This window comes from Orcinus orca, chromosome 4, assembly GCF_937001465.1.
Source record: "Orcinus orca chromosome 4, mOrcOrc1.1, whole genome shotgun sequence".
Lineage (NCBI taxonomy): Eukaryota > Metazoa > Chordata > Mammalia > Artiodactyla > Delphinidae > Orcinus > Orcinus orca.
Window position 1 is genome coordinate 129,201,741 of NC_064562.1, and position 19,121 is coordinate 129,220,861.

Genomic DNA, 19,121 nt, shown 5'->3' on the forward strand with positions numbered 1-19,121 from the left:
TATAAGAGGTAAGACTGAGGTCCAAGCAGCCCTCCCACTTGGGCCATACATCCTGCCAGACCCATGGTACCATGGCATCTATGGTATAAAATGACACCAAAGAGAGTTTTGGTCAAGTCCCACAAGAGAATCACAGTGTACTCCCCTAAGGTTCTGTAGCAAGGTGTTGCTGGGCCCTGGAAGAGATAATGCTTGTCATGGATTTTCAAAGTGATCATGTGGCCATTAATTGGCCATCATAAGCTGAGTATTGACAGACCAACCAAGTCATAAGTTCAAGTGTACCCAGTAGCAATTCATTGTAAGATGGGGTGGTGCATCCAGAACTGATTTCAAGAAGATACAAAAGCTATAAGTTAACTTTATAAACAAGTGCCCAGACCCCATGTCACCTATCACTGTTCCACTCATGCCTCTATATCAGCTCATTCTTATAGATTCATGGAAGGTCCTCTATAACCTGCTGATGAAGAGGGGGAAACCCTAGCTTGATTTGTAGGTAGGTTGACCCATATGTTGGTAGGAGCCTAAAGTGGACTGCAGCTGCCCTACAGGCCCATTCAGGGAGGTTCCTAAAAACAAATGGTTAAGGGAAAGTGTCCAATTGGCAAAGTTCTGGACAGTGTCTCTGGCCATCCACATTTTTGCAAATAGACTAGTAGCCCAAGGTAAGGGTATAGTGGACTAATAAGCAGTGATGAATGGGTTAGCCAATGAACTTAAAGGAGCAAGACAGGAATATTAGGGCTACTAAGTTCTAGGGAAGAGGCAGGTGGATGGACCTGTGATAGCGACCAAAACGTGTGATAATCTTTGTATTGCCCATTGATGTACACCAGAGAGTATCCAATGTAGAAGTGCTGAACAACCAAGCAGTCAGATGATTTAGCCAGTTCCCAGCACTCCCACATGTCATGTAACCTCTGTTCTCAACCAACCCAGTGCTGAAGCAATGGGCTTATGAATGGAGAAGCTGTGGTAGCAAGATGGAAGCCATTCCTGGGCTTCCTTCCCCCAAGTCTGCTTTAGTTACAGCTGCTGCTGAATACCTGACGTGTCAGTAACAGAGGCCAGTTCTAAGTCCCAGAAATAGCACTCTCCTACCACTTAGAAGAAAACGGATTATGTTGGACACTTCCATCCTTCAAAGGGCAGTGACTCATCCTGATCTCATCTGACACATATTCAGAGTATGAATTTACCTTCTCTGCTTACATAGCCTTAGCCATCATCACTATGCAAGGCCTCATGGAGTGTCTGACTCATCGACACGGTATCTCACATAATATTGCTTCAGGTAAAGGGACCACTCTTGACAAAGTGAAGTGTGATAGTAGGCTTCTGCCCATGGGAGTCAGTGGTCCTATCACGCCTCACTATCCAGAGCTGATGGCCTGATAGAGTGGTGAAAGACCGCATGAAAGATACAGTTGAAGTACCAGCTTGGAGATACACTGTACTTCTTTTTTTTTTTTTTTTTTTGCGGTACGCGGGCCTCTCACTGCTATGGCCTCTCCCGTTGCGGAGCACAGGCTCCGGATGCGCAGGCTCAGCGGCCATGGCTCACGGGCCTAGCCGCTCCGCGGCATGTGGGATCTTCCCAGACTGGGGCACGAACCCGCGTCCCCTGCATCGGCAGGCAGACTCTCAACCACTGCGCCACCAGGGAAGCCCACACTGTACTTCTTAAATCAAAAGCTGTTGGTTGGTGCCGTGTCTCCAAAGGGTAGTGTAGCTGTGTCTAGGAATTAAGGAGTAGATGTAGGAGTGGACCCATCCACCATCATTTCTAATGGCTTAATTAGAGAATTTGTGCTTTCCATCTCCACAACTTTAAGGTCTATTGGTCTAGGAGTTCTGGTTCCCAGAGGAGAGATGCTTTAGTGTGGATCACCACACTAAAAGTTGCAGCTTGTACCCATTCACTTTGGCTTTCTTGTGCCAGTAGACCATCAGGCATGGAAATGAGTTACCATCCTGATAGGGACAATTGACTCTGATCATCATGAGATGTAGAACAGCTATTATACAGGGAGAAATATCTTTGGCACTCACATAATTCACTAGGTTACTTGTTGATACTTCCGTGCCCAATTTTAATAATTGAGAAAGCAGAGCCACCACAGCCTGATTAGGGTTGGGCTGGGCACCAGATCAGAGTCTACCACAGTGCACTCCGTGCTTCACAAATTAAGTTATCTTTATCCAGGCACAGGCTTCCTCTGTCATAATTCCTAGGGAAATTTACAAGAAAAGAATTAGTGAGACAAACTAGAACTGTTGCTACTGCAGTTGGTCCTGAGACTGTACCTGACCCACAGGGACAGCCATCTAGACCAGCAGAAGTGCTAACCACAGGTGGGGGAAATCCAGAATAGGGGATAGAGGTGGGAGAAACTGTGCACTGGTTTCAGCTTTGGAGCCAACTGCAGCAACAAGGTTGCAGTTTCTCCTAATGACATTCCTCTTATAGGTTTCCCCAGGAATAATGCTCACGATTGTGGAAAAATTGTTCCTGGGTGAATCAGTGCAATGTGAGAAGCAAGTATAGCTATGTGGTACAAGGTATGGACAGGGGTGTGTGGCGGACTGAGTGCTCTTTCCTCCACTGAAGGAAAAACCCTATCTCTGGCCAATGCAACACCTTATCCCCATTCCCACCCCACTTCCGCCCCCAGCTGGGGAGATTGAGTATTGCCCTTGGCCAATAGGAGCTACCCGACAGGAAGTCGTGCATCCCCTCCCGACACTCCAGAGGTGGCCCGTGTCCAGTGACTGACTGATACAGGGGTGTAAAAGCCTGACCAGCTTGCTTCAAGGTGAGACAACTAGTGTAATTAGCTCTCTCCCTGCAGATCCAGTCAAGGATCCAGACTTTTCCTAAGACCACATCCACGCTCTGCTTTTTCCTGTTCTACATTTTCCCTTATAAGCTTTTCCTGAAAGCGCTTCCTCAATAAATCATTGAACCAGAGCCCTATCTCAGAATTGATCCCAGTGCACTTTCCATTACCATCTTCCGTTGGAAGAAGAACAGAGTGCCATATAGAGAGACCAGTTATGTATGCATTGTGTGAGAATTCGCCTTGCAAAAGGTTAGGCTATATATCTTGGATTTCTTGATGAATTCATCTATAGAAACTGTGATAAAAGGAGTTAATTACAAGCCAATACTCAACATTTCTTATTTTACATAAAAATGAAATTTTATTTTATTTTTACTGGTGTCTCTGTTTTCTGCATCTTTCATTCAGTGTTCAATCGCCAATCCTCTTGTGGTCTAGCTTCAGCTTAACTCTCTAAACGTAATTTTCACTGGAGCACAGAAGGCTAAACTATCTTGTCTCCTTTTCTTCCTTCAGTAACAGAGCATCCTCTTGTTCAGTCTCTGGGTTCTCAGCTACAGACTGTATTTCACAGTGTCTCTTGAATTTAGCTTTCTTCCTATGAATCATTTCAGTTTAAGGAAAGGGAGCCAAAAGGACGTAAAGTATCTTCTTAAGGATAAACTTGCTCTCCCTAGATTTTTCCTTTCCTACTTACTGCCAGCTCTAAAATGGCTACAATTGCAGCATGTGCCTTGGACTCAGAGGTGGAAGCCATACATATGTTGAATACCTGCCAACCTGGGGCCCTGGATAATCATGTGGAACGGAGCTGTCTAACTCTCGTAGACTGCTTGCCCATTTTTAGACAGTTGTATGAGGGAGAAATACATTTCTACTTTATTTAGCCACTGTAGTTTTGGAGTGTCATCATTATAGCAACATTGCCTATATTCTCACTCAATGTGTTTCAAAGCACTTTGCGAGAAGGTAAAAACAAAACTTGTGTCAGAATGTCAATTATTGCACTGCATGCTTCAACAAGAACATCCTGCTACAGGAAAAAAAGAAGATTCCGGATGATGCAACCAGCTGCTTAGTGGTATAGATTGTTTATATGTTGGCACAAACTTCTTGTCTCATGGCGAATCAGCAACAAATAATTCAAGCCTGTTCGTGGACCACACTTTGAGTAGCACTGCTGTGAATTAACAACTGCCAACACCAACCTAAAGCTTCAGTTCTACTGTGTTCCCTACTATAGATATACCTGCACCTGAATCTTTGAATTATTTATCTTTCTGTGCAATGCTCTTATTTTTTCCCCCACAATACAGAGTCAAAATCTTGCCAGTTCTTCTTGCTGAAGCTAATATCCACCATAAACCTTTCCTATTTATTTTGGAGGGGCAGCATAGCCCAGTTGTTAAAAGAGTGTGAGCTCAGGAGAGAGACTGTGTCTTAAGGAATTGTCCTAAACTCTCTGGACCTCAGATTCCTATAATAAAAAATAATGATTGATATTATCTACCTTGCATATAGGTATATATATGCATAAATATAAATATATTGCATAAATATATTAAATGAGGGGCTTCCCTGGTGGCGCAGTGGTTGAGAGTCCGCCTGCCGATGCAGGGGACACGGGTTCGTGCCCCGGTCCGGGAAGATCCCACATGCCGCGGAGCGGCTGGGCCCGTGAGCCATGGCCGCTGAGCCTGCGCGTCCGGAGCCTGTGCCCCGCAACGGGAGAGGCCACAACAGTGAGAGGCCCGCGTACCGTAAAAAAAAAAAAAAAAAAGAGAAAACAAACAAAAAATATGTATATATATATTAAATGAGTTAATATATTTTAAATGATTAAATCGTGCTCTATGAAAGAAAATGCTTATTCTGTAATCCCACATTAACTTTTTCCTTTCCTTTGCCTAGATTAGTTAGGCAGTTGGAGCAGCAGAAGGAGATTACTCTTGCTGATGGACTGGTTTCTTGCAGATAGCCATGCTGAGAGCTGACTTCCTGGTGCTTGTCAGAAGCACCAGCACCTAAGGTGCCCCTCCTCACAGCCAGATGGCTAGACTTCTGGGATACCCGATAAGGAAATGGCTTGGAGTTTCTTCAGGCAAACCAGAAGCTGTGGGCTGTCTTACCAGATGACCCAAAGACTCCTATATAATCCTAATTCAGTTTATTTCTGGATATTCTTGCTATATGGCTACTGCAACTCTCCAATTCATTGCACTTGTCATCCTTCAGGGCTCAATTCAGATATCACCCCACATGAGATGTCTTCCCTGATGAGCAGAGCCAAAGCACTTCCTTTTGTTCCTGTCTCTCTATAACAGCTTCCTGCCATATTTTCTTCACTGCATTTCAGTACCTGAAATTATTTTATTCAAGGATGTGTTTCTAGTAATAGTATATAATATGAAAACTAATAGTATAGTTGTATCTATAATAATTATATTCAACTAGAATGTAAGTGCTCTGAAGAGAAGACCTCTTGTCTTCTTTTTTTTAATAGATTTTATTTATTTATTTATTTATTTTTGGCTGCTTTGGGTCTTCATTGCTGCTCATGGGCTTTTTCTAGTTGCGGCGATTGGGCTTCTCATTGTTGTGGCTTCTCTTGTTGTGGAGCACGGGCTCTAGACACGCAGGCTTCAGTAGTTGTGGCACGTGGGCTCAGTAGTTGTGGCTCGCGGACTCTAGAGAACAGGCTCAGTAGTTGCGGTGCACGGGCTCAGTTGCTCCGTGGCATGTGGGATCCTCCTGGATCAGGGCTCAAACCCGTGTCCCCTGCATTGGCAGGCGGATTCTTAACCACTGTGCCACCAGGGAAGCCCAACCTCTGTCTTCTTGATTGCTACAATCTAATACATAAGACGTGCTTGATAATTATGGACTGAAGGATCAATTAACTGCCTTGGGACAGGCACCATAAACATTTAGTAACAAGCATAGGCAGATTTTGATATATGTTTAAAAATTAACATAACATGAACTGTGTAGATATTTTACTTCTCAAACATCCACAAAAAAATCATTCACAGTTGCCAGTGATGTTCTTCATGGTGGTCCCAGAAGCTAGGTCTTGCCATTTACTCACACCATCACTTTAGAACTTAAAATCTTTTTTCCTCATATTATCATTTAACTGCTTCATTTGCAAAGAATTTTGCTTTTCAACTGTATTTTAGATGTGAAGCAATAGGAAAGCAGTTTCCATTACCTATTCCCCATATATAACTCAACAAAGAAAAAATCTCAGAGTAGGTGTTCAGTTCATTTGCTCAAATGGTTTCTTTATGCTCAGCAAAGTGGATGAGCCAACTGATCAATTATTCAGTGCCACTGTTGAAAGTCAAAGCCTTTTGTGTGACCTCTCTTCGTTCTGTAGGTTCAACTAGACCAATTTTATTCTTTATTGCAATACACGTTTTTGCCATTCAAATTTCTGCATGCAAAACTGGCGAAGTAAAACTCTCACGGGACTTCCCTGGTGGCGCAGTGGTTAAGAATCCACCTGCCAATGCAGGGGACAGGGGTTTGATCCCTGGTCTGGGAAGATCCCACATGCTGTGGAGCAACTAAGCCCGTGCGCCACAGCTACTGAGCCCTGCGCCACAACTACTGAAGCCTGCGTGCTCTAGGGCCCATGTGCTCCAACTACTGAGCCCACGTGCTGCAACTACTGAAGCCTGTGTGCCTAGATCCCGTGCTCCACAACGAAGAGTAGCTCCCACTTGCCACAACTAGAGAAAGCCCACATGCAGCAACGAAGACCCAACGCAGCAAAAAAAAAAAAAAAAAAAAAAACCTCACAGAAATAGGCAGATGATAAGATTTGGAAAGAGTTTCCTTTGACTTTAACACACTGAACATGGATAAACACTTATTTTGGTAGACAAAGACACTAGTTATTTTAGTTGTACTTTCCCAGGAAGTTATACTGATAGGAGTAAACTATCAAATAAAATTACCTGGATGCTAAGATGTTATAATACTTGCTGTTCCAAATGTTTTTATTATTAACTATTCAATTTACATTACTTCAGTTTTTCCAGTAGGTATCTTACAATTGGTGGCATTTGTATACGTCAATCTAGGCAGACTTTTTTTAAAAATTAATTAATTAATTTTTGGCTGCACTGGGTCTTTGTTGCTGCGCAAGGGCTTTCTCTAGTTGTGGTGTGCGGGGGCTACTCTTCGTTGTGGTGTGCGGGCTTCTCATTGTGGTGTCTTCCCTTGTTGCAGAGCACAGGCTACAGGCATGTGGGCTTCAGTAGTTTTGGTGCGTGGGCTCAGTAGTTGTGGCTCGCGGGCTCTAGAGCTCAGGCTCAGTAGTTGTGGCGCATGGGCTTAGTTGCTCTGCGGCATGTGGGATCTTCCCGGACCAGAGTTTGAACCCATGTCCCCTGCACTGGCAGGTGGATTCTTAACCACTGCACCACCAGGGAAGTCCCTAGGCAGACTTTTTTTAAAACTGCATTCCTTCTATTTTATGCTGTTTTAGGGCTATCCGGGTGCCCATATTTCTTCATTTATGTCTCTTCTTAGCATGTTTTCCCTTGTAACTGTTTAATCACAACTTTAATAACAGGATGTTTGCATTTCCTATTTTATATTCTGGAACTTTTTGTTTAGACTTTTCCTACTCTGACTTTCCTTATATGGTCTGAATAACAGCTAACATAATATCTAAGTTTTATTGATCACCTTCTATATTCCAGGCAGTTGCTTGACAGATTATTTCTAATCCTCAAAGCAACCTGGCAAGACAGATATTATTATCCTTTCTTTATAGCTGAGGAAGCTGAGATGCAAGGTGTTTTATTTAGGTCGTGCTGAAGGTGACACAGCACATTAGTTTCAGATTTGAAATCCAAAGCTGGGATTGTCTCTGCAGTTAAATTGTGTGCGTGTGTGTGTGTGTGTGTGTGTGTGTGTGTGTGTATGAGACAGAAAGAGAGAGAGAAACAGGATCCTGCAATGATTATGAAAAAAAAGGATACATTTGCATACACTTTCATACTTTGCTCCATTGTTACGGTTTTAATTCTAAAGGTCAGAAAGTTACAAAGCAATTATATCCCTATCTGATTGTTCCCCACATATCTGAAACTGTTACACAAAGTAATTTACTGTTTTTAGTATCTAGCATTATAGACATATTGAAACTTTGAAAATATTCTCAGTTAAAACTGCTTTAGGCAGTGTATATGATAACAGTGCCAGTGTAGTGAAAATGCATGTAACTAGCTCTCACACAGGTAAAGGGGATGCAAGTGGTTTCTGTACATGGAATATATGATGAGGTGAGGCAGATTTACTTTTAAGTAGACATCAGCAAAATGGACAGGAGATTCCCTGAGGTTATGAACCAGACTTAGAAAGGGCAGTAAATTCTGATGACATCATGTTACGTAGAAGGGTATGAGCACTCAGATTCTCCCTCTTGAGTAAAAATTACAAATTCATAATCAAGCTAAAAACACATAAAAAAAAAATCACACTACTGACCTTATCCTGAAGTTCATATTTTTATAGAAGATATGAAGATAACTTTGGTTCTCATTAGATCTGGTTATTCCAACCTACCTGCCTTTTCTCTACTAAGAATCTGCTCTGCTCACTGCTTCTACACATCCTTCCCTGAGAAGAACACCATGGAATTATCAGTTAGACTGATTATCCCCTCTCAAGTCATGTGCCTTTTCCAGATAACGAGGCGATCTCTAGACCTTAATAGCTGAAACATTAAAAATGCCCAGTGCTCATGGTAGAAGGATTATTTTGTTAATTAGAAACATTCCCAGGTTACTGGTTTTCTCTCTATCCCCCCTGCTTACTTTCTGCTGTTCTGACCTCACTGTTTAATGAAGAATGCTACGAAAGATGTTTTTGTTTTTCTTTTTAAATTCTTCTGCTTCCTACTATCTGGATGTGTTGGGTTAAATTTTCTTCTGCTTATTAATTTTGGCGTGTACATGTCTTTAAACAAAATCCTTTTCCAAATCTGCATTATACAAGCTGGTGACTTTCAGTTTTTTTGTCTCTCAATGTCATTTAAGCTTAATACAATCCACGGACACTGATGAGGAATTTTAATAGGTTACGGATGTGTATTCTCAGTGCTTCAATCAGCAAATCCATATGGAGAAACTCTGAGACACACACCATCCTTACAGAGACTTGACTCTACCTGTACACCATGTAAGCTAAGGAGTCCTTCAGCTCCTTGGAAATGCCCTTCCTTTCTGCGTGCACCGATCCGTAATGAATGCTCTCTCCACAGAACTCCTGTAGCACTTGATAGCCTGATTCATACTCAGACTTTTCTACCAAAGTACTCTGATTACAGAGGCACATAAATGCCAACCTCTGGGGGTGGAAGTGGGTAAAAGGGACCTGTGGTTCATGTGTGGATCCGGGGTAATAATGCCACGAGAGTTGCTTTAAGCACAAACTACCTCTGATTTACCCTAAACCCCTATGCATTCTTCACCATATTACACCACCTTTATTTCAATAAATGTATACTATTTGTATTTTCCAATGAAATAGTCTCAAAAGCAAAACTGACCCCAGGAGAAGGTGACAAGTTTACTCTGTAGCTCTGGGTATCTTCAAACAGATAACTGCACACTCTCGCATACAATACCTTATATTATTACTTACTGTTATAAGAATATCCTGTCAGGGAATCTGGATAACCAACTCAATGAAAGAAACTATATTTTTAAACTCTTATTAATAGGTTGGTCTCATATAATGTATTCACTCATAGTATGACATTTTTAGTATGACATTAAAGTTATCAGACATTTCTGTAGGGCACACACAAAAAATTCAGTTTTTTATTGTTATACTTGGATTAGGGGTTCAAAATATACTTATTTTATGATGATTTTGATTCATAAAGTATGAAAGTATTATAACAATTTACATTTAATTTAATTTAATTTAATTTTATTTTATGAGCTACCTGCAAGTAGTTTTTCCATGACGAAACCTCAGTAAGTTATTTGTGTGGAGAATTTGACACCTGACAAGATCATATTTGCAACTGATTGATGGGAAAAGGAAAATCCATGACTTATGTCACCATTTCTAGATGTCAGAATGTCTGACAGCCTTGTGTAATCAAAACAGTAAAGTGCTTTCTTGTAAATTAAAGAATTAAAATTGTGAGGAATTACCTGAATATTTGGGAAGCATTCCTGAAAGGTTTAAATACTATTCTGAGTTAAGAAGAGAAATGTAACCACATGGTGATTAGGAAAAATATGTCAGATGATGATGAAGTCTGTACCTCTGCTCTGACCCTGTGAAGCGATAAAAACCGTTCTGGCTATTTCACTGGAAAGGCTAAAAGATGAAAAAATGGAAGTGAGGAATATGAAATTATAGAACTCTTATTTATTTCCCCAGCTGTGGGGGTAATTACTTACGTATCAGAGTTCCTTTAATCTCAGCATCTCACCCACAAACAATTTCTAACACTTCTTCTTGGAAGGTCTCACTTTCTTACACAGCCATGAAACTATTTAGGGCTTCCCTCTCTCATGGTTAGATTATTATCCTAACTTTAGCTCCTCCTGTTCTTACCTGTCATGGAAATAAAAGCTTCTGGTATAATCTTTTTTGGCCAACACTTAAAAAAATTATTTCACTCTCATCTTCAGAACACACAGATAGTTGCTCCTTGTTGCCTATCGAACCCAAATTGCTCTGGTAGTTCTCAAAGCTTCCTGACTGGCTTGTATGTGTTCCTCGAGGTTATGTCCCATTACATGCCGACTCGTCCCCAGGAAACAAGCGTGCCACTGTTACTGTTCCTTGTGCACACACATCCCTCTGCTTTTGCTTATCCATTCGTGAGGTTTTAATGACAGTAGCTACGGTACTACGCTAGGTTCTAGGTTACAAACACGAATGAATAAACACAGTCTCACTCCTTAAGGATTGCATGAGCTGGTGGATGACAAGCACAAGTGTCTGCAATACCATAAGGTAAGTGCAATAATAGAGCGATAAATAAGGTATAGAGTGGAAAAGAGAGGAAAAAATTTGAAGACAAATTTTTGATGTCATTTTGTTCACATAACCAGATGCTATTGTGGTTTGTAAATTACACGAAGGCAAAGACCTTCTTTTTATTATGTAGGTACTTCAGAAGCATAGGTTGCAAAAACTCACACTGAATACCCCATCAGATTCTTCAGAGGTCACAAGGTATTCCTGATATTTCATTCTACACAGACAGTCGATGGTAGAAGTAGATTTATTTTTCTAAATGTAAAACTATCATCTTGGTGTGGTTGGGACTACACTGGCTTAGAAATAAGGCAACTTGAGCTTCAGTCCTGACTTGTCCCTAATAAGCCACGTGACTTAGAACAAGACATTTCACCTCCTTAAGTGTCTAAAATGAGTAAGTTGGGCTAGATGTCCCTAACTTCTCCTGCTCTTACAATCTGTAATTCTCTGCATCAGCATTCCTTCAATAGACACAAACTAATAGAATCTACAATGTGTATGTCACTAGACCCTGTGATATGTTTATGTCACAGACGTTCAAATCTCATCGTTTCTAAGCTGGAGTTGGATGATTTCACGGCTACAATCAACTAAGGTACTAACTCCCTAAGGTCAGCACACTGTGGCTTTACTTCCCTACTTCTTTAATCCTGGAGACACTGGCCTGGAAAGAGAGAAACTGAAGCTCTTTTTTTTTTTGAAACTGCAGCTCTTTGACCATAGTCTTGGTCACACAGGCAAGCAGGAAACCACATCACGCTTGGCATGTTTATTGATAGTGAGACTCTGGAGTGACTGACTGAAGATTGAGACTGAGCTAACCTGACAGCTTGAGAGCTTAAAAGCATTGATTAGTGAATGTGCAAGAATCTGACCTTCCAACTGCCTCCATGTTGTGGTTTTGGTTTCTATAATAAGAGGTTAAAAAAAAAGAGGAAACCTTATTCTTTTATGCTTTGTAGTGATTATTCTACCCAAACAAAAAGGGACATGAATCAACAGACACCCATGAGTATAATTTTAAGAATCTTACACACCAGGGACTATACTGAGGAGGATATACTCTAGGGATAGAGTTCCGTGTGTGTCCTCAGCACATATTCTCATAGTAAACAACTCCGAAAGACTCCACTTCCAGTGAAGGGCACACATACATTCTGCATTGTACTTACCATGCTGTCCATTGACAGATATTCATATTGCACTTTTTAATTAGGTGACAAAGCAGTTTTCACATATATGGTAGTTGGTGCTAATGAAAATTTACATAAGGAACCAAAGGGAATTAAATAGATGTTAAGATTATCATTTTGCATGTTTTCTTTTCATTTGTGGTAATAAAAAAGTGTGAATTGAAAATCTAAGGAAAGATAACTTTTTAAAAGTGAAATGCACTAAATAAAAAGGTATGTTTATAAATACAATAAAGTACCTGCGACATTTAATTTAGAGAATGTATAGCAATGGCAGTGACATAATATTAATCGATCCTAACTCTGTAGGGTTGTGATGAATGGACTATAAAACATTTAATTAGGGCTTCCCTGGTGGCACAGTGGTTGAGAGTCCACCTGCCGGTGCAGGAGACATGGGTTCGTGCCCCGGTCCAGGAAGATCCCACATGCCGCGGAGCGGCTGGGCCCGTGAGCCGTGGCCGCTGAGCCTGCGCGTCCGGAGCCTGTGCTCCGCAACGGGAGAGGCCACAACAGTGAGAGGCCCGTGTACCGCAAAAAAACCCCAAAAAACAAAAAAACATTTAATTAGTGTTGGTTATGATGAAATGTTTTTTGTAAAATTAAATTCATGTTGTATAAAGGACATGATGATAACGCCTTTAGCTGTTTTACTTGATGTTATAAATACAAATATGAGGAGAAAACCACCAGGGAAAGGAACTCAAAAGTATTATGCACTTTATCTTTACCTGATCATTTGCAGTTTTCTGACACCCTTTATGACTGGCAAAGTTTATCAGATTTGTTTCAGTAAGTCTACTGTTCTCAAAATCTCATGTATGTGAATAATTCCCTGTTCAACTTAACCGCTATTTTGCTTTCTATTCCTTGTTTTCTTTCTTAAATATATTTGAGAATATATGGCACTTTTGTTAATGGGAAATGTTTGCAACTTTATTTTTCAGTCAAAAGAAACCATATAGGGCTTCCCTGGTGGCGCAGCGGTTAAGAATCCGCCTGCCAATGCGGGGGACACGGGTTCGAGCCCTGGTCTGGGAAGATCCCACATGCCGTGGAGCAACTAAGCCCGTGCACCACAGCTACTGAGCACACGTGTCACAACTACTGAAGCCCACGTGCCTAGAGCCCGTGCTCCGCAACAAGAGAAGCCTCCACAGTGAGAAGCCCACGCACCACAACAAAGACACAACACAGCCAAAAAGAAAGAAAAAAAGAATAAATAAAATGAATAAATTTAAAAAGAGAAACCATATAAAGGATATAATTCATGTGATAAAACAGGAGTCTTTTAGTAAACATTTACTCTTGAGTGTTACTTAAATACTCTTATAATAAGCTGTTTTGATAATAGACATATATATGACAACAATAACAAAAATCTGTGAACTCTCTGAAGCCTCTTCTGATTAATTGTATCACTTATTAAGAACTCCCTAGGAATTTACCTCTATGATGCTATTCAAAATTAAAAGTCACACTCACAAATGTTTTGTTTGTGTATGTATATGTTCTCATGTCTTCCAAAGTGACGTAGTTCTCAAGGAATAATTCTACTTTCTCATTCTAATTTTCATTTATACCTCCAATCAACTAGCACAGTATTTCATATTTAACAAGCATTCGATCATCGTATTTAAAATCATCATAATGAGAACCTACTGTACAGCACAGGGAACTCTACTCAATGCTCTGTGGTGACCTAAATGGGAAGGAAATCTAAAAAGAGGGGATATATGTATATGTATGACTGATTCACTTTGCTTTACAGCAAGAAACTAACACAACATTGTAAAGCAACTATACTCCAATAAAAATGAATAAAAAACAAATAAAGTAAAATAAAATAAAATAATCATATTAACCAAACCTTATTGGAGCTGGCATGTCTTTGATTATATTCATTCCCTAACAAAATGAACAGCGTCACTGATACCAAAAGTATCAATAAATACAATTCTTTACTTATAAAAACTCACACAATATTAAGAAATACAAATTCTTCATAAAAAAACATTTTTTTTTTTTTTATGAAGGAAAAGAAAGAGTAGAGCTTGGGGCCATTGACTCATTTTTTAGATCATCTGTCTGCCATATTTGTTAAGTTGCTTACTTTTTATTGTTACTGTAACCATGAATTATAGATATCTTATAAATAAACGTGTGAAAAAAGAACTGATTTACTGTCAATGATTTATCAATTTTATAAGTATGTGAGCACTTCTGAGTAACTACCACTTATGGGAGACAAAGCTTTGCCTTTATGAAATTCAACATCTACGTGGTGTGACTATATACACTACAAGAACTATGTCTTTATCTATTTATTCGTCTACTTAATATATACACCAAACATATAGCTGGTCAAGCTGCTGAATAAATCATCAAAATAAAGTATGACTTACTGTAGCAGTTTTAAAACACATTTTGAAATCTATAGCAGTGAATAAGAATAACAAGGAAATGTTCTGCTGACTTTGAGAGAAAATATTGCATTTTGTTTTTCTTTGCATTCTCAAGAGCAACTAGCCTTGCCTTATACATAGTAGATGCTCAATAAACATACAGTGGATGAATTCCTGACCATATAGACACAGAGGGGCATGTAACATGAATTATGGAATAGAAACACAGGAGAGGGAGATAGGATGGTAAAAAGTCTGTTTTGCAGTGATTTCTCATTAATGAGGATGCTAGCCCTCTACTGACTACTTAGCAGGAGACCATATGATCTGCTCTCTGCAGCTAGCTTATTGATTGTGTGGGTCAATGTAATCTGATGCATAAAGAACCGAGAAAGTGGAAGGTGGCATTTTCCTAGATAAATGGTAAGAAGCAGCTCGTTTACATTTTCATGCACTGAGGCTCAGTAGCTCCCACATAAAGTTGAATTATTCATAAAAGCAATCCTAAAACTGACAATTCCTTCTTTATTAATAGATATGATCCTAGCAAAAGATTAGATTAAAAAAATGCACAAAGACATCTTAAAGATAGAATCTGTATGAGCATGAAGTAAAAATTGCTTTTCCCTTTTTTATTTAGACTATCTGTGTTGTACACACACACATCAGGGTCTAATTCTATGCTCTTAGATTATTGTGGTCCTTTGTTTCTATCTTCCTGGATACCCAATGCCTAACCGTTTTACTGCTAGTTAGTGCCCACGCTAAATGCAAGCCAAAGTGATTAGCTCTGAGAAAAAACCAACAATAAAACAACATCCTCAACGCAAAACTTCCAAACTGACTGACCAACTAACAAAATCCCAGAAAAACAAATCCAAAATACGAACACTTAATCCATAAAACAAAGAAAAAATATTATTGAAGAGAATGAAACTATTGGATAAAAAAGAAGTTTGCATTAAATGACAGTTTTAGTATCTCCAGCAGAGTTCCTAACACAAACTCGGCACTCACAAATTGCTAGTTTCTTTTCTTTCAGCCCAGGTGAGAACGTGCAGTGTTACCTGCCAGAGAGGGTCTTTCTGCTCAGGGAAGAGCTCAAAGTACTTGTGGGCTAGTTGCACTGGAGGCAGAGTTTGCAATTTCAGGTTGGTCCAGCTCTGCGCGAAGTTGGCCAAGTTCACAAAGGTGTACAGCCCGAGGCGGTCATTCCCATAGTTTGACAAATGGGTCATGAAAATGCTGATCTGAAAAATAAATAAAAATGACCATAAATATCATATGCATATGCTCAAAAGTGGCATAGAAGCCCTAGGAAGTACCTCACCTAAACGCTGAATTTCATGAGAAGTACATTATCATTTCAGGTGGGGTGTTATGGATGGAATTGTGTACACCGCACCCACATTCATATGTTGAAACTGTATGTCCCAATGTGACTGTATTCAAAGATAGGTTCTTTAAGGAGGTACTTAAGCTTAAATGAAGTCATAAGGGTGGGACCCTAATCTGATAGGTCTGATGCCCTTATAAAAAGACACCACAGTGCGTTCCCTCCCTCTCTCTTTCTCTCTCTCCCTCTCTCTCTGTCTCTTTCTTTCTCTATCCCTCCCCCCTGCAATGCACAGAGAAGAGGCCAATTGGGAACACAGCCAGAGGGCGGCTGTCTTTAAGTCAGGAAGAGAAGTCTCACCAGAAACTGAATTTTCTGGCACCTCGATCACGGACTTCTAGCCTCCAGAACTGTGAGAAAATAAATGTCCGTTGTTTAAACCACCCGGTCTGTGGTGTCTTATTATGGCAGCTTGCAAAGACTAATACAGGTAGAAAGCCACACATTTGATTTCTATTTCAAAGTCACTCTTAAGCTCACTCTTAAAATAAAAATTGAAATTGGGATTGGCATCCCCTCACTGCCCATTAAAAGTATGGTATTACTTTACATATCAGTTTTTTCCCCCATTGTGGAATCAAAACTATCAAATCCAATAATCTAATAACTCCCAACCTAGAGAAGAACCAGAATTAGACCAGTTCTAAAATTTAAAAAACTGTTCCAGACCTTTTTTGGTATAGATATGTATACAGGTTGAAATGAAATCAAACTCAAGAAAACGTGTTTGTTTTTTTTGTGTGTGTATGGTCTAATGACTCATGAGTATGAAACGTACAGTGTGGGGAATACAGTCAATAAATATTTAATATTTTTGTATGGTGATAGATGGTAACTAGACTTATCATGGTGGTCATTTTTAAATGTATAGAAATAATGAATCAATATATTGTGAACCAGGAACTAATATAGTGTGGTAGGCCAATTATACCTCAAAAACAAACAAACAAACAAATATACAAACTCATAGAAAAAGAGATCAGATCTGTGGCTACCAGAGCCGGTGGCAGGTAGTGGGTACTGGGGGAGGGGGAATTGGATGAAGGTAGTCCAAAGGTACAACCTTCCAGTTCCAAGCTAAATAACTATAAGGGATGTGATGCACAATATGATAAAGATAACGAACACTGCTCTATGTTATATATGAAAGTTGGTAAGAGAGGAAATCCTAAGTTCTCATCATAAGGAGAAAATATTTCTTTGCTAATTTCTTTTTTTCTTTTTCTTTTTTTTTTTTTTTGTGGTACGCGGGCCTCTCACTGTTGTGGCCTCTCCCGTTGCGGAGCACAGGCTCCGGAAGCGCAGGCTCAGTGGCCATGGCTCACGGGCCCAGCCGCTCCGCGGCATGTGGGATCTTCCCGGACCGGGGCACAAACCCGTGTCCCCTGCACCGGCAGGCGGACTCTCAACCACTGCGCCACCAGGGAAGCCCTCTAATTTCTTTAATTCTGTATCTATATAAAATGATGGATGGTCACTAAACTTATTGTGGTCATCATTTCATAGTGTATGTTAAGTCAAATCACACCTTAAACTTATACACTGCTGTATGTCAATTATATCTCAATAAAACTAGAAGAAAAAAATAATAGAGCATTAGTTTGCATAAGAATTAAAAAAACAACATTCTGATAAGGTAGTGTAAGTCAAAGGTATCAGGTTCATGGAATGCCCTTTACTAGAATGCTGAAAAGGATCCTCTGAGGAAAGCCCATTAAGATGATTAAAGATTACTCCTCACCAAGGTTGAAGGTGGGGAAGAGAGTGGGAGAACTTGGCCTATTCCCTGTAAATATCACCTAAAAAGTATATAGAGCTTACTATGTGCTAGGCATAAATCTAAGCCCTTTACTTGTATGGAATGATTAAGTCCTCACAACAATCTTATAAGGTAGGTACAGTTATTGTCCCCTTCTACAGATGAAGAAACTGAGGCACAGTGAAATAATTTGTTCAAGTCTCACATCTAGTCAATAGCAGAGCAGAATTTAAAAGCTAGGCAAATCTGACACATGATATATCTGAAACCTTCACCCAAATAGTTTTATGTATAGAGTTTGACATCCATCATTGTTTTCCATTTGCCGTTTTGAAAATAAAAGACAAAGAGTATCTATTTATAGAAGAAAGTGGAAAATTTATGTAAGTATTATCTTGGCAACTTAAAGTCTTTTTTTTAAAAATCAGAATGACAGAACATAAATTATTTTTGGAATCTTACATGAAAACTTTTCAGACAACGATTTATAATATTTGAAAAGAATTTTACTGACAGACTGCAAATTTATCTTTGAAGGCAGTATCACTCCTATCATATTTCCAGTCCATTTCCACCCCCCCCCCACCCAGGGTATATTCAAAGCTTTTTATTCTGAAGGTCAAAAAAAGAGAAAAGCTATTTTAAAGAATATTCTTTACATAGCTTGCTTGGATAGAAATTTAAATTAAAGCCCTCAAATGCTAGTTGATAAAATGATCTTAAGATTCATGTGGAATCACTTGAACAGACTCAGGGTAACTACGTCACTGATTTTTACATTGGCCAAACTCTCCCTCACTCTTAAGCTCTTTTTCTTTTTTTCAAATAGGAAGTGCCCTCTTGGCAGGACTTTAATTATAGAGTTTTTAGAACATAACATAGTATCAGTACTTGATGACCATATAATTGCAATCATTGTCATGAGAACGTCTTTGTAATCACCACAAAATAATATGCATTTGATCCCAATAAGTATGCATTTATCTCATGTTGCTACTGTAATTAAGAAATAAGACAGTATAAGCAGTGTTCTCCATGATAATTATAGTTTCTTGGGACTGAAAAACCCGGCTAGCGCTTGAATGCCTGTAGAAATACAATAACGTCCTAGAAATCTGCCACCTGCCCTCTAGCACTGTTATTTTAAGACAAAACTTTAAGGCACCTGTAAGTGTCTAAAATCTGCCAAAATTGTAAATAAAAATACTACTTGAAGAATACTGTAAAAATTATTTTTATATCATGGGCAGATGTATACCATTTTGTTAGGGTATTGCCATAATGCTTCTAAATGATTTTGTGGCCCACTAATTCTAAGTCATTTATCCAGAATCTCTTTAGGAGAACAAGCCTTGCTTTCTGAAGGAAGTGTAACATTGATGCAGGGCAAACGGAAAATCCACCTTTGGAAGAAAGCAGGGTCTGGAGATGTTGCATGGTTCTAAGCTGAGGCATGCTTCTGCATTTAAATGTTCCTTTGCCAAGAAAAAAGATGAGTAC

General features: G+C 39.6%; 1 protein-coding gene across 1 annotated transcript in view; it reads right to left on the reverse strand.

Moving 5' to 3' along the window:
• The window catches only part of LOC101270501 (N-deacetylase and N-sulfotransferase 4), a 251,015-nt gene that overhangs the window by 42,856 nt on the left and 189,038 nt on the right, over nt 1–19,121 (reverse strand). Inside the window, exon 6 of the mRNA XM_049708891.1 lies at nt 15,534–15,716. Within this exon, the coding sequence (XP_049564848.1) occupies nt 15,534–15,716 (183 nt within the window). The remainder of the gene's footprint in view (nt 1–15,533; nt 15,717–19,121) is intronic.